We start from the raw sequence: 24742 nt of genomic DNA on the forward strand, positions 1-24742 counted from the left end.
TGTTTTTAAAAAGATAAATTACTTAACCAAAGGATTGGGATAAATTGAAAGCTTTTTGGTTAATAAGATAAACAGCAATTTAGGAATGTGAAAAAGACATGGACATGTATTCACAGAAAAAAAATAAATGATTATAAAACATGAAAAAAACTTCAATCTAGTCATTAAAGAAATTAAAATTAATACAGTGAAATAACCAGTTTCACCAAACAAGTAGGGAAAGACGCTTAAATATAAGGGGAGGAGAAAGGTGCAGGATGCCAGTGTAAAAGTGCTTGGTATATTTCCGAGGGAACTTCCCTGGTGGTCCAGTGGTTGGGACTCTGTGCTTGTACTGCAGGGGGCACGAGTCTGACCCCTTTTCAGGGAACTGGAATCCCACATGCCACACAGCCAAAATGTAAGACAAAAACAAAAGTATTTGGTACATTTCTATATGGTAATTTAGTAATGTGTGTGTGTGTTAGTTGCTCAGTCGTGTCCGACTCCTTTGCAACCCCATGGACTATAGCCCACCAGGCTTCTCTGACCATGGAATTTTCCAGGCAAGGATACTAGAATGGGTTGCCATTCTCGTCTCCAGGGAATCTTCCTGACCCAGGGATTGAACCCAGGTCTCCTGCATTGCAGACAGATTCTTTAACGTCCGAGCCACCAGGGAAGCCCAGTTTAGTGATATATGTGTCAAAAAGTGTAAACATGCCTCCCACTTAGCCCAGCAATTCTACTTCTAAGGTATTATCCTTAGGAAATAATTGGACAAGTATGAAAAGAGATATGCAGTAAGATAATCATTCTAGCATTTTTAAAATGGAAGAAATTGGAAGCAATCAAAATATTCCAAGCAAGGAGATTATTTTGATAGATTATAATGTATTCACCTAATAAAATACTATGGTGTATAGATTTGAGCTTGTTGACACTGGAAAGATTCATTCATTGAAAAAATATTTATTGAGTGCCTACTGTGTGGTAAAGAGTACTGTAGACAATGTATAAAAATGGCACATATACCTGTTTTTGGAATACTTACATGTTTTATATTCATGTGCATATGAGAAGTTCAGAAGGGTATGTGCCAAGAAATTACTATGATTATCTTCTGTGAGATTAAAAGTAATTTGTGTTTTTTCTCATTGTTTGCATGTATTTTGTAAGTTTTTTTCCTAGAGTAAACATGTGTTACATGTGTAATTTGAAAAAATGATTTTAAGTATATGTAAAATACGTTAGAGCCTAAAAAAAAAAGGCCCTTTGATATTTGCCAGTCTCTGCCTAGGGGCATCCAGGGCTGCACAAGAATATGTTGAGTTGCAGCAACATCCTGTGGGTGGGGCAGCTGGCGGGGCATCAGCACCGGTCTGCTAAACAAACCGTGGCTTTCTCTCTCAGGGCTGTTTCGCCGCCGCTTCAGAAGTGTTAAAGCACTTGAAGGAGAGATTCCCACCTAATAGTCAGCATGCTCAGGTAACCTGCCTTTTCTGTGTCATCAATTTATTTTTGAAAAGACCATTTGTACTGTATTATTGTTGAAATAGAATACTGTAGCGTCTCCCCTTGCTTCCTTTCGGTGACGTCTGGACAGCATAGGAGACTGTAAGATGTGTTCAAGGTTGAGAAATAAACTCTGATTAAGTAGGATATTTTTTCATTCCTGTCTTCATGGTTTTAAATGAATATTCCTTATATCTCTATAATCGATTGTCCTTTGATAGATCAAGAGTTTGTTACTCTGTCTTCTACTTGGCAGCTCCAGCTGCCAACCTTTTGGGCAGATGTTGTATATCCAGAGGGAATGAGCTTTATAAAGCAGCCCTAGGCTCTCTGTTCCTTGTTGCACCGATTTCCATCTCTGATGGAGCCAAGAAAATCTATTACAAGGGTCATCTTTCTATTCCTCCCCTTATCCAGTTTAGCCGTCAGATGATTAGGGAATTTGAAATCATAAGAGGCGATGGCCTGAGGATCTCCTACTGTTGGTCCCTAGAGGAAGGCTGCCATTCACGTGGGTTGTTGGCCCCACCTCAGTAGATATGGTGTGGATGCCCATCTGCTTATAAGCTGTGCTGGGATCCCATTGCTGCTCTCAGCAGACTGAGCTAAATTCAAAGTACCCAGACAGAAAGGCGGTGAGCAAACTAAATAGAAGCTTAGCACCCAAGGATGCTGTGGGGAAAAAAGAATTAAGCGTGGTTCTCTGGTAGCGCTCACTTTTAAAGAAGGTGCACAGTAAAGGAAAAGACAATTTAACTCACATTCTACAAAATACATCTATATAGGGCTGATAAATAGATGAAAAGGTATTCAACCTGGCTATTGATCAAGGGAAATACAAATGAAAAAACAGTGAGATATTTCATACCCATCAGATGGGCCAGAAGTAAAATATCTGACACCACTGATTGTTGGTGAGTGTGTGAAGCAATAGCATATCATACACTGCCAGTGGGGAGTGTAAACTGGTGTGACCCATTTAAAGAACAAATGGGCACTGTGTTAAGGAGAAGGTGTGTATATCCAACAGCCCAGCCTTTCTGCTGCTTGCTGTGTACCCAGGATAAGTATTGCACCCAGGTGATGTAGGAGAGTGTCTGCTGCAGCACTGTTCAGAAAAGTGAGAAACTGGAACTACCATCAACACGAGAAGAGATAAGTTGTCACATTTTCATACAACTGAAAACTATTCACCAGTGAAAAGAAATTAGAACTACTTGTATTAACATGCATAAGCGCCCCCGCCCCCGAATAATGTTGAGCTCAAAAGCAAGTTGTCGAAGAATGCATACAGTATGATTCTGTTTATTTATACAAAGTTTAAAAAAATGTAAGATCATACTATGTATTGTTTCAGGATGAGGAGATATTTTGTAAAAATATAAAAACATGAATGGGAATGATAACAAATCAAATGTTTCCTTTGAAAACAGAGAGGAGAATGGAATTTTCAAAGGACCTCAAAGTGTAATAGTATCTCAAGCAAATAAAGCAAAATGTTATGATTTGACAAAGTTGATGGTTGCCACACGTGTTTATTTTATTTAGTGCTTTTTCTTTAAATACTTGAAATATTAAAAAAAATTTTTTTAAGTCTAAAAAAATATGTGTGTGAATTGCAAGGATGTTTGCTAAGTGAGCCAAAATACTTTTGTTTCTATTGAATAATGAGGTGAACATCTGTCATTCTGTTTTTAATTGTTTTTTTTTTCTCATTAGTTATGGATGCTGTGTGATCAAAAAATACAGTTTGACAGAGCAATGAATGATGGCAAATATCATTTAGCTGATTCGCTTGTTACAGGAATCACAGCTCTTAATAGCATAGAGGGTGTATATAGGTAAGAAATTTTAAAAACTCTTCAACCCCAGAATGAAGTGATTCTCAAATGGCTTTATTCGTATTAGTTTTGTCCGTGAATTAATTTATTAACTTTGGCCTAGGAAAAAACATTTTTTTTCTGTTTATTACCTATTTATTATAGGCCGTTAGAAAATCCAAATAAGCAAAATGGAGAAAGTTAAGTTATTCAGAGATAATCACTAACACGCTATTTCTAATTCCAGATTTTTTTCTTGTGTGCATGTATATGTGTGTGTGTATGTTCACATATGTGCTCACAGAGACACACATACACTTTTTTTTTCTCTTTTAACACAAATTATATCAGATGCAATTATTCCCCTTGGGAGGTTTACATTCTAATTGAGGAAACAGCAGTTCTAACCCTGAAGGTGACTCTGCTTACAACCCTCGCAAAACAGTGACATAACCATTCGCATCTGTTTTCTTTCTGTAACAGAAAAGCAGTTGTCCTACAGGCTCAGAACCAAATGTCAGAGGCACACAAGCTTCTACAGAAATTGTTGATCCACTGTCAGAGAACCAGGCACACGGAAATGGTGATCAGGTAAGGGAGGGCTTTTGTGCATCTCCCCTCGGAAGTCCTTTGGGCTGGTTTTCCTCACACGTGCCTTCCTCTTTGCGGGCAGTGTCCTGCTCTCTGTGGCAGAGCTGTACTGGCGGTCTTCCTCCCCGACCATCGCACTGCCTGTGCTCCTGCAGGCCCTGGCTCTCTCCAAGGAGTACCGGTTGCAGCACTTGGCCTCCGAAACGGTGCTGAACTTGGCTTTTGCCCAGGTAAACAGATCGCTGTTTATATAGCACATGTTAGTACTCGAGAACTGGTGAATCTGTTACTACTCTTTGGTTTTGAAAAGGAGCCTAAGTGAGCTTTTTTGCTTCTCAATATTGAAATCTGGGTACGGAGTCTCACTGTGCAAGCCTTCCATGAAGTCTGGAGTTGTGAACTTGGTGACAAGCTGATGCCTCCTAGCACTGGCTTTACAGAGCTGTGTGTTTACAAAGGAGGATGCACCTCTTCACTGAGGATATTGCATGGTATTAATGACTTAGCTGGCCCAGAGCTGTGCTCGATTTAACAAGAGAACAGATAAGGAAATAAGGAAGTCATGTGTTCATTGAAATGTTTCGGAAATTAAATTGCATTTTGCGTTTGTTTTCTGTCTCCCCCTGTAGTCTGTAAAGACCATGAGAGAAGAGACTGTTTCTTCCCTGGTATATCAACCTGGTAGGATCCACACATTGTTGTTGCTTAGTCATGTCAGACTCTTTTGTGGCCCTATGGACTATAGCACACCAGGCTTCTCTGTCCATAGAATTTCCCAGGCAAGAATACTAGAGTAGGTTGCTGTTTCCTTCTCTAGGGGATCTTCCCAACTCAGGGATTAAACCTGCGTCTCCTGCATTGGCAAGTGGATTCTTACCCACTCTGCCACCAGGGAAAGTGAAAGTGAAAGCTGCTCAATCGTGTCTGACTATTTGCAATCCCATGGACTATAGAGTCCATGGAATTCTCCAGGCCAGAATACTGGAGTGGGTAGCCTTTCCCTTCTCCAGGGAAATCTTCCCAGCCCAGGGATCAAACCCAGGTCTCCCACATTGCAGGTGGATTCTTTACCAGCTGAGCCACAAGGGAAGCCCAAGAATACTAGAGTGGGTAGCCTTTCCCTTCTCCAGAGGATCTTCCCAACCCAGGAATTGAGCCAGGGTCTCTTGCATTGCAGGCGGATTCTTTACCAACTGAGCTATGAGGAAATCCCGGCCACCGGGGAAGTCCTCCCTTACACAGCTACTTCAGCCTTTTTGAATCATCAATGTAAAAGAGTTTTGTAAAAACAGAAACCTTTCTATAGTATAAATAACTACTCCTGCCTTCATCTATTGTAGTCTGAAATCAGATGCTGACACATTCTGTTCTTAAAGAGTATGGTACACATTAAAGATAGTACATGTTAAGGAGAAAGTAAGCCAGACATTGCAATTCAGGAGAGCAGAGCCAGAAATGAAGCCCTTCCTGTAGTGGGCAGTGGGTGTGGGTGTGTATAGCACCATGATGTTTCTTTTTCAGCTCATCCTTGGAATCCCAGAACAGGCCTTAAGTCTTCTCCATATGGCCATCGAGCCCATCTTGGCTGATGGGGCTGTCCTGGACAAAGGCCGGGCCATGTTCTTGGTGGCCAAGTGCCAAGTGGCTTCAGCAGCTTCCTGTGAGCCACTGAAGAAAGCAGAAGGTAGGAAAGCATACAAGGATTTTTAGGAAATACAGTTATAAAAAACTTGTAAAATTTTGAGTGTTCACAAGTACATGTGAAAATTTCATGCAGCATTTAAAGTCCTTTCACTTGCGTGCTTGCATGAAGGTTGAAGGCAAGTGAATTGTTATTTTAACCCTGCAGAACTAGGTGCCAGATTGCAAAGCAGGACTAAAGACCTTTATTTGTTTTTTTTTTTTTCTCTTTCTCAAAGAGTAGAATGTAAAAGTTTCTGGTACATGCTAAATCAATAAAAATAGATATGAAGGCCTGAAAACTACATGTGAAGCATTGAGTTAAAAATGTGTGGTATTTCCCCCATTTTCCAATAGCTCTGGAGGCCGCCATTGAGAACCTCAACGAAGCCAAGAACTATTTTGCAAAGGTCGACTGCAAAGAGCAAATCAGAGACGTCGTTTACTTCCAGGCCAGACTCTACCACACCCTGGGGAAGACTCAGGAGAGGAACCGGTGTGCGATGCTCTTCCGGCAGCTGCATCAGGACCTGCCCTTTCACGGGGTGCCCTTGATAAATCTTCTCTAGTGAGAACATCCCCACTGGATGCCTTTGCAGAGTATAAGATTTTGGACTTGTTCATACTCCCTCCCTCCACAAAAATGATGTATATGATGTCTGTCTTACCAGTAAACTGCATTCTGATTAGTCTTGTCTTATTTTGTTGCTAAAATAAACTCATTTGTTTTTCCTCTTCTTTCTTTTGAAAAGATAGAAAGGATACTGACTTTTTCTTAATAAATGCCTGGTTTATTGCTAAATTAGTGTAAGTGTTAAAGATTATATTCTCTCCGGGTAAAACTGCCAATATCGTATTAGAAATCGTGCACAATCTCCACCACTGTGTAAAATTCATCTTGCATATGTGCTCAGACAAGAGCTCTTGTGGGTATTGGTAGACCTCTTAAGGGGGATGAGGCCGGTTTTTCAGAGGCTTGAGTTTTCCTTCGAAGCTGCCCTGCTTTGTTTTGCTGGACTGCTGCTTGTAGTGGGCCTGTGTGTGCCTGCAAGCACATGTCAGTCGCTGACTGGAGATTAAGACGGAAGAGGTCTTTTTATGGGTTTTGGACCCATGACAAGAAGCATATTTCAGTCACTTTCTGGGTGTTGACTTTCTCATCTCTTCTGCATGAGTATGTTTTTTTCTTTGCTTAAGTAAATAAGGGGTGAGATAAGGAATTCATCATGAATAAGGTGATTAAAAGTTGAGAAAGGGCCTGAAGCTCAGAGGTGTGTGGATGCTATCACTCAAATATGCACGGTATCTTATTTACATATCTCATCCCTTCAATTAAGCAGAAGCCGGTTGTTCTGTTTGTGAATTTGTCTTCATCAATTCACAGAAAAATCCCTGTGTTTCAAATCCAGAACAGCAACAAGGAACCAACCAAATCCTGCAACTTCTATCATTGGCTCTTTCTCTGTTAAATTTAAACCTTCGGATGGGAAACAATTTACCCCCAGAGCTCTTTGAAATAGTGTAAAACAACTCCCACTCATGAGGGTGCGATTGTTCACTGGCCAAAGACAGCTGCTGTGAAAATAAAAGACTCAGTGTGGATAGAGACACTAATTGGTATGTTGATATTTAAAACTCTTAAAATTATTTGAAAGGTTATATATGTAGATAGTAAAACTTAAATATTGTTAGAGGCTGTGTAGTAAAATGTAATTCTTCCTCCCAGGAAGTAACCACTATTATGTTTCTATTCTTCCCGTGTATTCTCTCATCCAATGTCATTTTTGGTCATTGTACTTAAGCTCCTTCCAATCTAAGAAGGGATCTTTCTGCCCTTAGTATACGAAAGTCCAAGAGGTGGAGTGACAAAAACCAGACATCATTACACCTGACCAGGACCAGCTACGTAAACTGTGAGGCCCAGAATAAAATAAAAGTATCAGGCCTATATTTTAAGCAGAGCATTAAACCAGGTATGGGCCCTTCTAAACACAGATCCCTGTTTGACTGCACAGTTGGCACCCCTGTGAAGTCTCCTGCCTGACCCTGTTCTCAGCTTGCTGCACGTTCACCCTGCCAGGCCTGCATCCAAAGCTAATAAAAAGAGTCTGTGGCTCCCGGCCGTCTGTGACTGAGATTGGCTGACTGGAGCCTGGCTTCTTCAGGAAGGAATAGTAGGTTAAATGGAAATTTGGAAACATCAGAGTGACCCCCAAACTCATAACTGTCTGGGTTACAGCTAATTAGGTTTTTTTTTTTCTTGGTGAAACATTTGGGAATGAAGAATCAGAACAGTATAATTGCAGGAGGTTTAATGTAGAGGTATAACACTCAGTGATTTGCATGGATGGACCTGGAGATTGTCATGCTCAGTGAAGTAAATCAGACAGAGAAGAAACATTGTATGACATCCCTTATATGCAGATCTAAAAAGAAATGATGCAAATGAACTTATTTACAAAACAGAAACAGACTCACAGTCTTAGAGAATGAACTTCTGGTTGCCCGGGGGGAAGAAGGGGGAAAAGGGATAGTGAGTGTGGGATTGATGTGTACACACTGCTAATTTTTAAATGGATAACAAACAAGGACCTACTGTATAGTTCAGGGAACGCTGCTTAATGTTATGTGGGAGCCTGGATGGGAGGGGAGTTTGGGGGAGAAGGGATACATGTATATGTATGACTGAGTCCCTGCACTGCCCACCTGAAACTATCACAGTGTTGTTAATCGGCTATAGTCCAATATAAAAGAAAAAGAATCAACGGTTTGGTTAAAGGAAGATGTTTGAAGAGGAGAAAACTAAAAGTAAACAGCCAATGGGCATTTGGGTCTCTACCAGAGACCTGAGGATAGATCCTCAAAGGGAAAAGAGGAGTGGGGTCATGACCTATGCCAGGGGCTTGGCACGGTGGGAACTCTCCCCGGCAGGTTTGCTATTGTGTTTTCAGTCCTGGGGCAGGTGAGAACACACAGGTTGAGACTTACAGAGTGTTATTATTTTCACTAAGAACACATTCTTCACAATTGTCCTAAGAGGTAGGCAATAATAATAACCCCATTTAACAGATGTAGAAACTGAGGCATGAAGAGGTTAAGTCACTCACCACCCAAACCCATAACAGCTAATAGGTTGCTATTGTGTTACCCTACAGCTGTTTGCCCCAGACTTTTGAAAAGTGCTTTACTGTTTGGAGGAACATTTTGTCTGTTGAATACATAACTGATCAAATCAGTTGTCATTTATCTAGTACCCAGTATAGGCCAGATGCTGAGCTAAGTACTTTCACACGTACCATTTCTAATGCCTGTGAGCCAAATACCGTTTTACAGATGAGGAAACAGGCCCAGAGACCTGACCTGACTCAGCCCCCTCACTAGGGAAGGCCACTCAGGATTCAGTGCAGTTGTGATAACGTTCTCATTCCTTCTCTTCTCATCAGGCTGCCTTTGTGCTCATCTGTGTGCGTGCATGCTAAGTCGCCTCAGTTGTGTCCGACTCTTCGCGATCCACTCGACTGAAGCTGGCCGGGCTCCTTTGTCCATGGGATTTTCCAGGCAAGAATACTGGAGTGAGTTTCCATGCCCTCCTCCAGGGCTCTTCCCAACTCAGGGATCAAACCTGCATCTCTTAAGTCTCCTGCATTGGCAGTTAGGTTCTTTACCACTAGCGCCAACTGGAGGGCCCTGTGCTCATCTGAGTACCTCGAATACTACTACTTGTTCAGAGTGTTTTATGTTTTGTCATTTTTGGATGGTCAGGCTAATTATTTTCTTCCTCAAAATACATAGAAGGCAAATGAACTTCATCTATGCTCCTGCTGATGACTTCCCCTTTTATACTGTTATTTATGTTTGGGACTAACACACATATTAATCTCACTGCCTGTTGAAGAAAACCAAGAAACTTCTCAGGGTCCTCTTCCTTCCTTCCTCTCTCTCTTTTTCTGTCATGCATGTGGGATGTAGGATCTTAATTCCCCCACCAGGGATCAAACCTACGCTTTCTGCATTGGAAGCCTGGCGTTTTAACCACTGGATCACCAGGGAAGGCCCCCCACCCCCGGCCAGTGTCTTTTTTGTTGTTGTTGTTAATCCCAGCATTTTTCTACTGTCTTATTGAATGGGAGAGAATTCATCAAATAAGGTACATTGGTGCGATTAATTCTGCTGTCTCTATCTGGATGTTCCAGGTTTGGGAGGTGGAACATTCCAGTGGACAACGTGAGTAGAACACAGAACAGTTCAGAAAGGAAAAGATGAAGTCTTGGCAGGAGTTTGATGCCTTCTTAGTGGGTGAGATAATTTTAAAGTCTTGCTTTTTATCCCCTCTCTTGTACTGTCCAAGTTTTCTTAAAAATAAGATTCAGATGCTTTGTTTACTTATTTTCTTGGCAATCTGTGTTGTCAAGACAACAAGAGCTGTTTGCCTAGAATAGGTTTCTCTGGTGTTCTTGGAGAAGAAAACTCAAAAAGCAAAGCCAATTCTTAATTTCATATCTTTTAAGAAGAAAACAGTTCCCTTGACTGGGATGACTCCTATCATAAGAGCGGCTGAATGTTAGTGAAAGGCAATTGTGTTTGCTCAGCTCTGTTCTGATTCACTTTAATCAGCATTGCACCTAACTAATGGGGTTTTTAGCTCTGTGCTAAGTATACTAATAGTACCTTTGAGCACTTTAGAGCCAGGCACTGAGTTATTATCTTTTATTTTGGAGGTAAGATAGTTATGTAACATTATGTTTCAGGTGTACAACATTATGATTTGACGTCTGTGTGCATTCCACAGTAATCATCACCAAAAGTCTAGTCATCAGCATACATGTGATTCCTTTTACTCATTTCACCCATCCCCAACCCTCATCCCCTTGGTACCATCAATGTGTTCTCTGTGTCTATGAGTTTCGCTTTATTTGTTTTCCTGTTTTTTAGATTCTGTATATGAGTGAAATCATATAGTGTCTTTCATCTTCTGACTTATTTCGCTTAACGTAATACCCTCCTAGTATCTTCCAGCTATGTTGTTGCAAATGGCAAGATTTCATTCATTTTATGGTTAAGTAATATTCTATTGTGTTTAAATATTATACATCTTCTTTATCCATTTATCCATCAATGGACCCTACACACAATATTGTATCTAAACCTCAAGCCAAGCCTCTGAGTTAGGTTTATTATCCCCATTTGACAGCTGATGAACCCAAAGTCACTCATGCAAGGCTCAGTTCAGTTCAGTCAGTCCAGTCGTGTCTGACTCTTTGTGACCCCATGGACTGCAGCACACCAGGCCTCCCTGTCCATCACCAACTCCCAGAGTTTACTCAAACTCATGTCCATTGAATCGGTGATGCCATCCAACCATCTCATCCTCTGTTGTCCCCATCTCCTCTGGCCTTGAATTTTTCCCAGCATCAGGGTCTTTTCAAATGAGTCAGTTCTTCGCATTAGAGAGCTGGTAACTAGCAAAGCTTCGATTTCAGTTAGGTCTGACTGACTCCAAAGTCACTGCTTTCAACCACAATGTTCACAGTAAGCAAATGTTTCATTGTGGTATTTACCTGTACTCCAGGAATATATAGCTCTTATGGCAAGTCAGAAGGCAGGAGTGAAAAGTAAAGACTAAAGAAGACACAGTGGGAACTTCCCTGGTGGTTCAGTGGCTAAAACTCTGTGCTTCCAATGCAGGGGGCCTGAGTTCAATGCCTGGTCAGGGAACTAGATCTTACATGCTACAACTAAAGATCCCAAGTGCCACAAATCAGACCTGGTGCAGCCAAATAACTAAATATATAAAAGAAAAAGAAGACATGGTTGCTGAGCATCAAGTAAGTGGTCCAGTCCTTGCTGTAGGAACTAAGAAAGGGGAGAAGTAAAGGAGGGCCTGGGTCACAGCATTTCAGGAAATTCTTCCAGACAGAAGTGGGGCTTTGGTTTGAATTTAGATTTGAATGGACATACATTTCTCACATAACTAGCTTTTTACTTTACATAGCTGTCCCTGGTGGCTCAACAGGAAAGAATCCACCTGCAATGTGGGAGAACTGGGTTCGATGCCTGGGTTGGGAAGATCCCCTGGAGGAGGGCATGGCAACCCACTCCAGCATTCTTGCCTGGAGAATTTCCATGGACAGAGGAGCCTGGTGGGCTACAGTCCATGGGGTTGCATTGAGTTGAGTTGCAACCTTGGGGTTGCAAAGAGTTAGACACGACTGAGCGACTACCACACGCACAGATATATCTGTGTTTGCCTGTATTGGCTCCAGTGTTCTACTAAAATACAGACACTTGAGTAACACAATGTAAACATAGAATTGCATATTTTAACAAGCAACAGGGAAAGATCAATATTTATTTCGGTTTCTTCAAAGCAGGAGTTGCTAGACTATTGCCCAGGGGCTAAATCTGCCATGCCACCCATTTTTATATGTCTCTCTAGCTAACAATGGTTTATACATTTCTAAATAGTTGAAGAAAAATCAAAACAATAATATTTTGTGACATTGAGAATTAAATGAAATTCAACTTTCAGTTTTCGTAAATAAAGTTTTATTCAAACACAGCCATGCCCATTCACTTGCTTTTGTCTATGGCTGCCAGAATGTGAAGAGTTTAGTTACAAAAGAGACCATAGAGCCTGCAAAGCCTAAAATATTTGCTACATGGTCCTTTACAGAAAAAGTTTGCTGACCCCTGCCATAGAGTCAGACATGTTCAAAATGCTCCCCATCAATCCCCCAAAATATATTTTTTTCAGACAATAGAAAAATATAGAAAAATAACAGAACCATGCATCTGCCATTCAGAAGTGACTGTTAATTTTGCCATATGCTTCAAATTCATTTATAAGTAAAAGGCATGACACCTTACAAGGGCTTCCCTGGTAGCTCAGCTGGTAAAGAATCCACCTGCAATGCAGGAGACCTGGGTTTGATCCCTGGGTTGGGAAGATCCCCTGGAGAAGTGATAGGCTACCCATTCCAGTATTCTTGGGCTTCCCTGGTGACTCAGCTGGTAAAGAATCCGCCTGCAATGCGGAAGACCTGGGTTGGAAAGATCCCCTGGAGAAGGGAACAGCTACCCACTCCAGTATTCTGGCCTGGGTGGCAAAGTCAGACAGAACTGAGTGACTTTCACTTTCACATGACACTTTACAACATTCCTTATGGCTCCCATGTCTATTCTCTCTCCTTGCCTCCTTATCTTAGTGGCAAACTGTCATTTGCATGCATCCCCTTTGCCTTTTTCCTTTTTTTTTTTTTGCTTTTATTCATTTATTTATTTTAATTGGAGGATAATTACTTTACAAAATTGTGAGGGTTTTTGCCATGTATCAACATGAATCAGCCACAGGTATACATATGTCCCCTCCCCTTTGCCTTTTAAAACACTTGTATGAAAAAAAAAAAAACAATGAAAAAACCACTTGTATGTAGGGAATGTGTCTCTGAACAACAAAGACTGTGTTCTGCAACCTGCTTTTTCACTCAGCATTTTGTTTTGAGCTCTCCACCGTCTGTACAAATAGATATGAGACATTCAGTTGAACTATTGCATCATATCCCATCAAGTGGCTATATAACACGTTTCATTGATCTATTCTCCCGATAAACATTTAGGGCAGTTGTTCCCAGGTTTTTATTCTTACCAACGAACGCTGGCATGTTGAATAACACCAGAATGGGCGGTCATCTTAGTGGAACGCTTTGAATTGCTTGTGAGCGCTTCTGCTGCGTGAAAATGCCAGAGGAACTAAACTGAAAGGGACATCGAACCTTTAATTTGGACCTTGACTCAGGACTGAGTTTTGCAACCATCCAAGGACAGGCGGCGTCAGGCAGCCCTTGTGAGGTCTTAAGCCCCTCCCCGGAGCGCTGTCACCCAGCTGGGAGACTAAACATTCTCCAAGGGCTCCAGCGAAGTCAGGCGCCAAAGGGGTAAAATGTTTGGGAAGAATACGATGTATGTCACAAAACGCATCTCAAGTAGTCTTTGGGAAAGCCAGAACTTCATTGGCTGTAGTTCGGTACATTCAGGTGGAGTGGCGGTGGGAAAGGAACACAGTCCCCAGCCCTACGAGCAGCGGTCTCTGGGGAGGCGGGGACGGAAGGGGGTCCCCCGAACGAGTGCTGACCCGAAATCCAGGCCACATCCACCGCCGGGCGCCTGGGGCAGGGGTAGCAGCCGGGGACGTAAGCCGAGCCTCGAGGCGGGGCCGCGGGTGACTCGCAGGTTTGGGGAAGTTTCCGTGGCTCAGCCACCGCCCCGCAGTCCCCGCGTTTGACTAAATGAAGCGAGCTCAGCCGGCACGTCCGGCCTGCGCGAAGTGCCGCGGTCGCGGCGGGGAGAAGACGGGCAGGTGACGCCGCGGGCGGAGGCAAAGTTGCAGCGCTGTCTCCCGCGCTCCCGCGCCCCGGCAGGTCTCTGCCCTCCTCGCGGGTCCGCAACCTCTCCCGACCCCGCTCCAGGCCCTGCCTCACTTCCCTCTCCTCCGCCTCCTCCCCTGTCTTCTCCCTGCCCTCAGCCTCGCCGCTACTTTCGTCTCCTCAGGCTCCCGCCTCCTTCCCCTCCTCGGCGCGCGGCCGAGCCCTCGGGGGCGCGCGGCGGGCGAGGGTGGCTCCGCGCCGGGGTTTCCAGAGGCCGCAGCCAATCTCCGCGCAGCCCGCGGCCGCGTCGCGCCCGAGCCGGGACCCGCCGGCTCCTCCCTTCCCGCCCCCCGCGCGCCCGCCAGGGCCGCGGAGAGGAGCGCGCGGCCGCGCCGAGCCGAGCGGAGCCGAGCGGGGGACGCAGAGCGCGGGAGGCGGCGGCGGCGGCAGCGTGGAGCCCAGGTGAGCCGGCGGGAGCTGGGCCGCGGGCGGGGGACACGGCCGCCGCAGCCCCGGCGGGCGCCCTCGTCCTCTCAGGGTGCAGGACCACCGCCCGGATTGCAGACAAAGCCCTGAGGCCGACCCCGGGTTCCCGAAGCCGAGGGGACCCCACGTGCGCCGCCCCACGCCCCGCCACGTGGGGACGCGGTCCCCGGCGCCCCTTCCCCTGCGTCTTCGGGGCGCAGGGGGCCTAAGGGTGGCCGCCTCGGCTGGGCCGCGCCCGGCCCAGGGTGGCAGGGGCGGTCCCGGAGTTTGGAACCGTTGTCACCAGCGGTCGGGGCAGTTAAGGATTTCGGAGGCGGCCTAGGCCCACCCCCTCGCGTTTGACAGGTGGCGAAAGCCGGGGCGCGCAGGCGGAGAGGGCTGACAGACTTTGAGCGGCCCATCCCCGCTCCCTTCTTGTCTCGAGGGGGTGCACACCGGCGCCGCGGTGGGTTGGACATCTGGCGGCGGGACCCTGGACCGGCTGCTGTGGGACCCGGGACCCCTCAGCCTCTCCTCTGTTGGCCCTCTCTGCCCCCGCCCCCTTCTCTCGGCCGGAACCTCACAGGCTCGGTCTTTTTTTGACCTAAATTCACCTCGGGGCCGCTGCATTCTGTGAACCCTGGGAGGTGCCTTCTCCGGTACCCTCCACCTGACTCTTGGGGACGCGGGGATACAGGGCCCGGTCCCCGCTCAGCTTTGGTCTCGGTGCCTGGGCTGCCCGCCGCGCGCCCCCCCGCCGCCCCGCCCGACGCCCGGTTCCAGCCTTGCGCTTTTCCTGGCTTCCCCACCCCCTGCACTGCCCAGTTTGGGAAGCGGGGTGTTTTCACAGCTCTGCCAGCGGCCCTGCTGCTCTCACTTGGCGCTGAAGAGGTGGCGCCGAAGCCCCTCCTATCTCCTTGCTAAGGTTGGGGCAGAGGGATGATGCTTGCGGGGCCGGGGATCTCGGTGCCCGCAGTAAGAGGGGCACGCTGGCCCGGGGTGGGTCGTGCAGTGCCCTCCTCCTTAGGGACAACTTTTACCTTCCTCAGTCTGGAAGTTCCCACAGCCCTAGAGATAGAAACTTCTGTGCGTTAGAGCTTTGCTGTCATTTACCAGCCCCCTCAGGTGGCTCTGCCCCCAGGGGAGAGAGCAGTAGATAGCTGTGTCCCCATAGAGTCCCTTGTTCCTAGGAGGAGGCAGAGGCAGCAACACGGGGAGGGCTTTGCGGGAGTTACCTCCCTGCCCCCTGCACCCCACCTCCCCAAAGCGCCTCACAAAAACATTCAACTTAAGAGCAAACTGTGTAAAAAATGAAAAAAAAAAAAAAAAAAGAGCAAACTGTGCATGCTCCCTGGTGGGTCCTAGAACTTCTTTCCGTACCGCGGGTCCTAAACCCTTCCTGTATAGAGAGCAGCCTTTTGTAGGGAGAGGGCACAGCTTGTTTTTTGTGATAAAAAGTAATGCCCATCATTTGATGGGCCCCTAACTTGGATAATGACTTCCCTGGTGGCTCAGACGGTAAGGCATCTGTCTACAATGCGGGAGACCTGGGTTTGATCCCTAGGTTGGGAAGAGTCCCTGGAGAAGGAAATGGCAACCCACTCCAGTACTCTTGCCTAGAAGAGGAGCCTGCTGTCCATGGGATTGCAAAGAGTCAGACACGACTGAGCGACTTCACTTCACTTAATTTGGATAATAATAATAGTGTTCACAACCAGCATTTATGGAGTTCTTACTATGTGTTAGATGGGCTTCCCAGATGGCTCAGTAGTAAAGAATCTGTCTGGCAAAGCAGGTTCAATCCCTGGGTTGGGAGGATCCCCTGGAGGAGGAAATGGCAACCCGCTCCAGTATTCTTGCCTGGAAAATTCCATGGGCTACACAGTCCATGGGGTCACAAAGAGTCAGACATGACTGATTGACTGAGAGCATGTGTTAAATACTATATTGTGTGTTGCAGGCATTATCCCATTTATTGCCTACCAAAATCTTGTAGGGTGGGGATTTTTATCTCCATTGTAGTAGAGATGAGGAAACTGAGGCTAAAAACAATTCTGCAGGAGTTAGGCCGTTTGCTAAGAGTTAGCTAGCAAGGAGTTAGCCCATTTTATAGAAAGGCTCAGGGAGGCTAAGTAACTTGCCCAGGGTCACACAGCCAACCCAGGTTGTGGTCCTAAAGCCTGTGCCCTTTACCACCTGTTCTAGAACAGAGGCCTTTGCAAGGCTGCCCTAGGCTTCTTGAGGAGCCCAGAAATGTTTGCTAAAACAGCCTGAGGTGCCACGGTGGTGATGCTGATCGACTTGGGCTTGTGTTTGTTTCCAGGTTGTTACTGGGCTGGTAGACAAGTATGTTCACTAATAACTATGCAGTAGTTCTCATCAGAGGTGTTTCCACCTTCCTGGTGAGCATTTGGAGAAGTGTGGGGGTGAATTTTGGTTGTCAAAATGAAGCTGAGCACTCCTGACTTCTGGTAGACAGAAGCTGGGGATGCCAAATATCCTGCAGGCAGGCCAGATTCACAGCAGGCGTGAAGAATTGCCCTGCCGTAAATGGCTAAGAGTGCTCCTGCTGAGATATACCGGGAGGAATAAGTGCTGTGCCAATGAGGAAGCAGAGGGCAGTGGGGTTTCTGGAGAAATCCCTTCCGGCAGGAGTGAATACAAGAGGCTTCCTGAAGGAGGTGTCATTCGTGCTGAACTTTAAAGGATGGGCTGAAAAGTGGAGATTGGATAAGAGGAGGGGAGGGGAGAAGGATGGAATGACCTAACAGAGGGAACTTTCTGGAGTAACCTGGAATCTTCTTCTTGAGAACTGCTTCCCAGATGGGCTGGTTGGTGGGGAAGCGCCTGTCTCAGGAGGAAGGGATGGGCGGGTGGGGCAGGCCAAGCCTGTTTTCAAGGCTTTTTGGCTGAGATTTTAACGTGGGCCACAGAGTTGCCCTGACTGCATCATGAACCCATTTCATGGATGGGCTTGGAGAGGCTGAGTAGCTCGTTCAGGATCATGGTGGTTGTGGGAAGCGTATGGTTCTCGTTTCCTGATGCCAGGGATTGTGGGCAAATGCTATTTCAGATTTTCCTTTGGGTCAGAGGGCCTTGTTTTGCTATTTTGCACAGATGTTTTGCTTTTTCCAGTAGCTCCTCCCCTTTGGGCTGGGCCAGATAACCCAGATGTGGGCTCCACAGCGCTGCAGCGGCCTTCAGCCTCACTTCTGTGCCTTCCTAACTGGAAAGTTGAGGAAATCGCCATTTCCCTTTGGGAACTGAGTTTTCTCCCTTCAGGCTGTGCTTGTTATATACTGACCTGTTAGGAATGTAGGACCTATTGTGTCTGGCTTTCATTGAACATAATATTTTCAAGGTTGACCCTTGTTGTAGAATATATCAGTGCTTCCTTTCTATGACTGAATAATCTGTGTATGGATACAACATATATTGTTTATCCATTCATCTGTTGACTGACACTTGTATTGTTTCTGCCATAAGAGCTTCTTCTTTTCTTTTTAAAATTTTAATTAATTAATTTACTTATTTTTGGCTGGACTGGATCCTCATTGCTGCACTTGGGCTTTCTCTCATTGCGGTGAGCAGGGGCTACTCTCTAGTTGGGGTGTGTGGGCTTCTCACTGTGGTGGCTTCTCTTATTGTGGAGCTTGGGCTCAAGAGCTCCGGCTCAGAAGTTGTGGCTTAGTTGCCCTGTGGCATGTAGAGTCTTCCTGGATTATTGGTAGGTGGATTCCCATCAACTGGATCACCAGGGAAGCCCCGTAAGAGCTTCTTAAGCCCTTTGTACTTTCTTAAGCTTCTTAAACTTTGTACATTTCTTTGCCTCCGCAGCCCCCAACTAATAAACTTCTGGGTACAAGACATTACTTTGTCACTCTATTTGCTGGGAGAAAGTGATGGAACAAAGGTTCTCAGAAATCAGCTGGAGACTAGCTTCCTGGAACAAGGAAACTCCCTTACTTTTCAAAACTCTCTCACGTCACCTCCTAGCTCCAGTCTAAGCCCATCACTTCCCAGGTCAGCTCACAGTGTCATTTACAGGGAGAGCCTGGATTTTATTCAGTTTCATTCATTTCAGTCATGATTTGTTAAGTGCAGGTTCCTGTGTGATTTTATTGGTATATATATTGTGAGATCCTTTTCCAGGTAAGGAAATCCACAGAGTAGAGAAAGCCTCACCAGACAGATGGCGCTGGCAACCCTGTGGCCAGGTGTGGACTCAGCTCAGGTCCTGATAGCTTTGCCAGGAAAGCCCACCAAGAACATGGAAATAGAGTGATGTGATCAATGCGCTGAGAGGAAGCCTAGAGAATTCCATCCCCTCAATTCCTCCTATATGATGGCTGGGAAAAGTGGAGCACAGAGAAGAAGGGAGAACGTAGTCTTTTTAGAGAGAGCATTGCTTATGGGCCATGTTGTATGCTGGGCATTTTTCTAGAAGATTGACTCTACAGCTACCCTCTAGGTAGGTTGCTGCAGCTCCATTTTACAGATGAGAAAATCAAGGCCCAAGTCCCCTGAGACCTGTATAGTTTCCTGACATACCTTCTCATCCTGAGCACTCATGTCTCCCTTGGCCTCCTTATGCTCCCAAATGATGCCAATGTTCTCATGGAGTGGAATCAACCTTCCCCGGGAGATTATGGTGTGGAAATGATTTCCAAATGGTTGTGCTCTCAAAAAAAAATAAAATAAAAGATTTTGAATGGTTACTTTTTTCTTCCTTCTCTGATTGGATCCCTTCCTTGATAAAACCAAAAAGAAGGGCATATTTAAAAGGAGCGCTGTTTGACTTCACAGAAAAGACCTCTGGCATTCCCTGCTGCGGGGTGCTAGTGACCAAAACAGGGAAGGAATTATTTTAGCTGCCAGTGTTTTCAGTTTCAGTCATGTGTGTAGTGTTGCTGCTGAATTTTTCTTGTCAATTATGAAACATTTGAAGGATGAGAAAAAAAGTGGATAGAGGAAAAAAAATTTCGTTGTTGACTGGCTCATGGTTTTTGAAGGCTGGAAGGAGGCCCAGGGGCAGAAATAAGGCAGAGCAGGGCGCTGATGATCGTTCACTGAACCCACACTTTTGGGAGGGGCTGGTGGCAAGCTCCGTCCTGGGAACCAAGGGACGCTGGGACTTGATCCTTATCCCTAAGGAGCGCCTGAGTGAGCGGTCTGGAACTGTTGAGGATCAATTTGGAAAAGATGAACAATTCTAGCATTTTTCCTTTTTGAAAAGGAAAGAAGAAAGAAAATAGGAAGAGTCTGTTGTGCCCCTACCCTCCTCACCCCCAGAAAGCTGCTGAGCAACTATTTTTATGTTGTCCGTTTTTATCCCTGTTGGCTTCTGTAAATAGTTGAGAGATGGTGGTTGCAGAGATAAAAATGCTAATTCCAACCTGGAGAGGAGACATTGATAGTCTCCCAAGGAAATGGGGAGGGAGGCCAAGGTCTTTCCCCTCTGCCCCTCTTGCTTGGGCATGGGGTAAGGAAGTAAGTGTGGGGGGGAGTGGGAAGTGAGTGGGGGGTGGGGGGTGGGGAAGGCGCACAGTGGGAGGTGCCTGAGATAAGCCTCTGTTGGAGAAGTTTAACTGGGGAACCAGTGGTTTGGTGGGGGGGCAGGATGTGGAGGAAAGGACACCTCCTTTGTGAGTTTTTAAAACCGCTTCGGGATTTTGCCATTAAGGCCTCTGTCAGAGATTTTATTTAGATTTTTTCACAGACAGTTCTACTGCCGTCTGGGTCCAAGTGTGGGCAACATGATTGGAACCCCAGAGCCAGCTTCCAGCCCTTCTTTGCCCCTGGCTGGTGCTGCTTTGTGCTGGAAGCTGGGAAGGGAGGAAGCTAGATTTAGCATCACCTCCAAACAGCAGCAGGAAAGAGGAAGGGAGAAGGGCTGTGGGTGGGCGAGGCCGGGATGCCTGTAAATTCCCAGTCGGCCCCTTCCCTCTGATTTGTCAGGTTGCAGAATGTTGGTGTCAAGTCTTTTTCTTTTCGTTACAAATTGAAATTTCAATTGTTTCCCACTTCTTCCTTGTTGTTTAGTCATGTCCGGCTCTTTTTGGGACCCCATGAACTGCTGGACTTCTTCCTTAGGTTCAGTAAAAGACTGGGAGGGATTCAGTGGGAGAAGAGGAAGTAAGATGATTCCTACCTCACTTTTCTAAATACCCCCAACATCCACACCCACACTTACCCATTCATTCGTGCTCCTCAAGGCAAGGACCATCTGCACACACCTGGCCTTAGGTACCTGGCATGAGATGGGGGATGCTCTCTCTCTCTGCGATACTTCATTATTGACCTAACAGTAGCTGTCTAGGAACTCTTAAGACAGTGGAGGTTCTTACTCCACCAGCATCCAGGGCAGAAGGGGACACTGCAGGGGTCAGGGGTCATACCCTAGCCTAGCCTGGGACCTGCTGGGCTGCCTCGGAGAGGTCATCTCACCTCCCTGGGTCTCAACCACTACTTTTGAAGCCCTAGTGTGTTGATTATGAAAGCTGTGAGAGTATGTGCAAAATTCTTGACATAGATAAACAAGGATGTGAAATTATAGGCACATTCTGCTTTTAATTTTGTAAAAAGTGATGCATATGGATAAGAATTAGAAGGGAAGATGGAAAGAGTTAAGTTAGCATGGTGTAATTAGAAAAAAAATTATTTTAATATAAATTAAACGGGCTTGAACTTGATAGCCACTGAAGTGCTTTCTTGGCAACAGCTTCTACTTAGGGAGCATTTGCTGTGTGCAGGGACCTGTGTGGTGGTAGGTGAGGTAGGCATTGTTATCCTTAAGGTCACCAGCTAAGAAGAAGGGCTGTGCCCTTGATCACAAATGCTCCCCCCTCTCTGGGAGCCTTTGATTTCACACCTGTACTTTCCCAAATCACTGTGTGATTTGGTACAAGCCGCTCAGATTCTGTGTTTCAGTTTTCCTTATCTGTGAGATAAGCATGATAATAGTACCTAACACATAAGGTTGTTGTGATGATTAAATGAGATGATACGTGTACCATGTATCACGGTGTAGTGCCTGCCACTCGGCCAGCACTAAAGACTGCTGCTGCTAAGTCGTGTCCGACCCTGTGCGACCCCAGAGACGGCAGCCCACCAGGCTCCCCCGTCCCTGGGATTCTCCAGGCAAGAACACTGGAGTGGGTTGCCATTTCCTTCTCCAATGCATGAAAGTGAAAAGTGAAAGTGAAGTTGCTTAGTCGTGTCCAGCTCCCAGCGACCCCATTGACTGCAGCCCACCAGGCTCCTGTGTCCATGGGATTTGCCAGGCAAGAGTGCTGGAGTGGGGTGCTAGTTATCACTATTATTGCATCTACAACTACTATGGCTGCTGCTATAGTGATGTCATTAAAAAAATTTTTTTTTAATTGGAAGAAAATTGCTTTACAATGTTGTGTTGGTATCTGCCTACAACAACGTGAATCAGCCTTAATTCTGTATATATCCCCTCCCTCTTGAGTTTCCCTCCCCTCTCCCCTTCCCACCCCTCTAGGTCATCACAGACTGGCAGGCGGAGCTCCCTGCGTTATATAGCTCCCTCTGTTATGTCAATGCCACTTCCTCAACTTGCTGATTCTTGTGTTAAAAATACTAGTCAGTTTCTTCCCTTCATTCCACCCTGTTGATAAGCCCTTTCCTTACCTGTTTTTGATTTTTTTTTCCTGTTAAAATTTAAAAAAATTTAAAAGCAATTTGAAAATGCTGGTGTCTGCCAAACTGTCATTGTGAAGGCTGTCAGGGGTTTCAGCTGCTTGGCAGTTTGGCCCGGTTGGGAGCCTTAAAGTGTAGGGAACTGATCATCTGTCAGGGAGCTTAGTGGAGAAGCTTTTCTCTCAATCAACTCTGTATCATTTATCTGTTAGGACTTTGGGTTGTAAATATCAGAAAACCAACTGCAAACTAGCTTATGCAATAAATGGGAATTTACTGGCTCATGTAGAGTAGAAACTCCTGGGGATACATGGGGTTCAGGCAGGGCTGGATCCAGGTCCCACACAGTGTCTCCAACTTTAATTCTTTTTTGTCTCTCTCCTCTCTCTCTCAACTTCATTCTAATGAAGGGTTCTCTCAAGCCTCTGGTAACTCTAGAAGTATATCTTCACTGCTCTGTGTGAAAGAGACATTCTTAATACTTCCACAGAATCCTAGAATAAGACTTTAGTAGACTGACTTGGGTCACACGTCCACTCTTGAAACAATCCCTTGAATAGAGCAGTTGATGCCCAGTTGACCAGACTTGAGTCAAGTGGAGCCCCGAAAGCTGACAGCACAGCCAGCTCCGCGGAATCCCCTTTGACCCAGAAGGATCGGTTCCAGACGTGAATCAGGCTGCTGTTATCATACTAAAGGAACTTGGATGGATTCAAGGCCAGCTAGAGAAAGCGTCTGACCTTCTGAGTGGTCTTGGGATGAATAAAATAAACAGTGACCTCTGGCCAGTATTTATTGAGTGCTGGCAGTGTTCTAGAAAGTTCTTGGTCCTGGAGTCCAATAAACAAGAAAGGGAAAGGCAACGCTCTCACAAGTTAAGTCGCACTGACATCTCTGTGCCCATGCACATCTTCCCAAGCAGTGTAAGACACCGCATCTTCACATTCTCGCTTCTCACACAGGTTGGAGTGTCAAGGAGCCAGAGGAAGGGGCTTAGATATCCCTCTTTGATAGAGATTTTGGCTTAGCCTGGACTTCCTTCTGGACACAATATGTGGACATTGCAAGGCTGTACCTGCATTTTTAGCCCCTTTCTGAAAAACTCAACCAGTTTTAGCCCTGCTTGGAACACTGCGTAACTTTGGACAAATCAATAAATCTGTCTGAGCCTTCCTTTTCTCATTGGTGAAATGAAATGGTTGGAATAGGTGATCAGTGATGCATGCCCTTTATAGCACTAAGGTCCAATGCATCTCAGAGTAGGGCCTGTAGGGGTGGGATAGGTGATGAGAGGTGGAAAAGGAGGAGGATGTGTAACATGGCACTCAGCCTGTCCTTGGCGTTGGGAAGCCAAGGGGGAGCGGTGAGGACTGTGGCATGCAAGCCAGGGCGTCTACTGTCCACAGCTACAGAGAGTTGGTGCCAGGAAAGAATTCAGGCCCAGTGCTATCAGTGTTCAGTTTTTCAAGAGACTGGACATTTTGATTTTTTATCTGAAATCTCCTGGCTCTGAAATGTTGGCATCTCATTCAAATAGTTTTAAAGACAGTGTAGGCCAAGCAAAATACATTGGGTGGCCAGCCATCACATGAGAGGGACTTTTGGCTCCAGGGACTGTGATGGGGATGGAGTCTGTTCACTCCAAAGCCAGCACTATGGGAATTCCCTGGTGGTCCAGTGGTTAGGACTCTGCGCTTTCACTGCTCAGGGCCCTGGTTCAATCCCTGGTTGGGGCACTAAGATCCTGCAAGCTGTGCAGCGCAGCCAAAAATAAATAAATAACTAATAGATTAAAGAAAGAAAAGAAAAAGCCAGCACCATCCCTCATGTCCTCTGTCAAGGAAGGACCCTTGTCTCTGGGGGAAACGATCAGTTTCAATGCCTCCAAACTAAAGACTATACAAGGAAGAGGCAGTTATAAGAGTCTGTGTCACTGAGTCTGATAAAGACTGCTTGGCTGGGCCAAGGCCCAGAATCTGGAATATTCCAGCTGATGTCAAGTCTCAGCATTGCATCAGCTGCTACAGCTGAGCCTCCCAGGTCTCCCACTTAAGTTCTGGGAGACACCCTCTGCATCCTGGCCTATGGGGCAGCAGGCTTGTGTGGTTGGGTGGGGAGCTGTTAGTTTGCTAGGATTGCCATGACAGAGTGCCACAGACTGGGCAGCTTCAACGACAGAAATGCATTATCTCACAGTTCTGGAGGCCGGAAGTCCAAGAGGCCAGAAGTTCCAGAGGCTGGAGGTCCCAGAGGCCAGAAGGCCCAGATGGAGGTGTTATAGGGCTGGTTCTTCCCAGGGCCGAAAGTCCCAGAGGCCAGAAGGCCCAGATGGAGGTGTTGTAGGGCTGGTTCTTCCCAGGGCTGTTCCTTGTCTCTCTTCTGATGTCTGGTGGCTGTTGGCAGTCTCGAGTGTTCCTTGACTTGTAGATGCAGGAGCCCAGGCTCTGCCTTCCCATTCTCATGGCGTTCTCCATGTCGTGTGGGTCTGTCCAGACTTCCCCCTTTTCTTAAGGATGCCAGTCATATTGCATTAGGATTCTGGCGTATCTTTTTTGGGGGACACAATTCCATAACCCATAACAGGTGCCAAGTGGGGCCTCTGTGGCTTTGCCTGGGCCACCCCGCCTGCTCCCATCAGCTTCCCACGAAGTTCTTGTGCTCTGG

At 46.0% G+C, this 24742-nt stretch overlaps 2 protein-coding genes across 6 annotated transcripts in view; both read left to right on the forward strand.

Annotated features, from left to right (window-relative positions):
• ANAPC5 (anaphase promoting complex subunit 5) overlaps positions 1–6387 on the forward strand; it is a 35942-nt gene extending 29555 nt beyond the window's left edge. Inside the window, exons 12-17 of the mRNA XM_069557821.1 lie at positions 1393–1467; positions 3214–3335; positions 3798–3905; positions 3988–4135; positions 5427–5589; positions 5943–6387. Coding sequence (XP_069413922.1) covers positions 1393–1467; positions 3214–3335; positions 3798–3905; positions 3988–4135; positions 5427–5589; positions 5943–6154 — 828 coding nt within the window. The 3' untranslated portion in view covers positions 6155–6387. The remainder of the gene's footprint in view (positions 1–1392; positions 1468–3213; positions 3336–3797; positions 3906–3987; positions 4136–5426; positions 5590–5942) is intronic.
• Positions 6388–13810: 7423 nt separating this feature from the next.
• Positions 13811–24742, forward strand: part of CAMKK2 (calcium/calmodulin dependent protein kinase kinase 2) — a 54577-nt gene continuing 43645 nt past the window's right edge. For 3 of the 5 annotated variants that reach the window (XM_069557826.1, XM_069557829.1, XM_069557830.1), the window contains exon 1: positions 13811–14410. The gene's annotated coding sequence lies outside the window, so the exon portion shown is untranslated. The remainder of the gene's footprint in view (positions 14411–24742) is intronic. The other 2 variants (XM_069557827.1, XM_069557831.1) reach the window with 1 other exon arrangement.

Source organism: Ovis canadensis, chromosome 17 (assembly GCF_042477335.2).
Source record: "Ovis canadensis isolate MfBH-ARS-UI-01 breed Bighorn chromosome 17, ARS-UI_OviCan_v2, whole genome shotgun sequence".
NCBI classification, from domain to species: domain Eukaryota; kingdom Metazoa; phylum Chordata; class Mammalia; order Artiodactyla; family Bovidae; genus Ovis; species Ovis canadensis.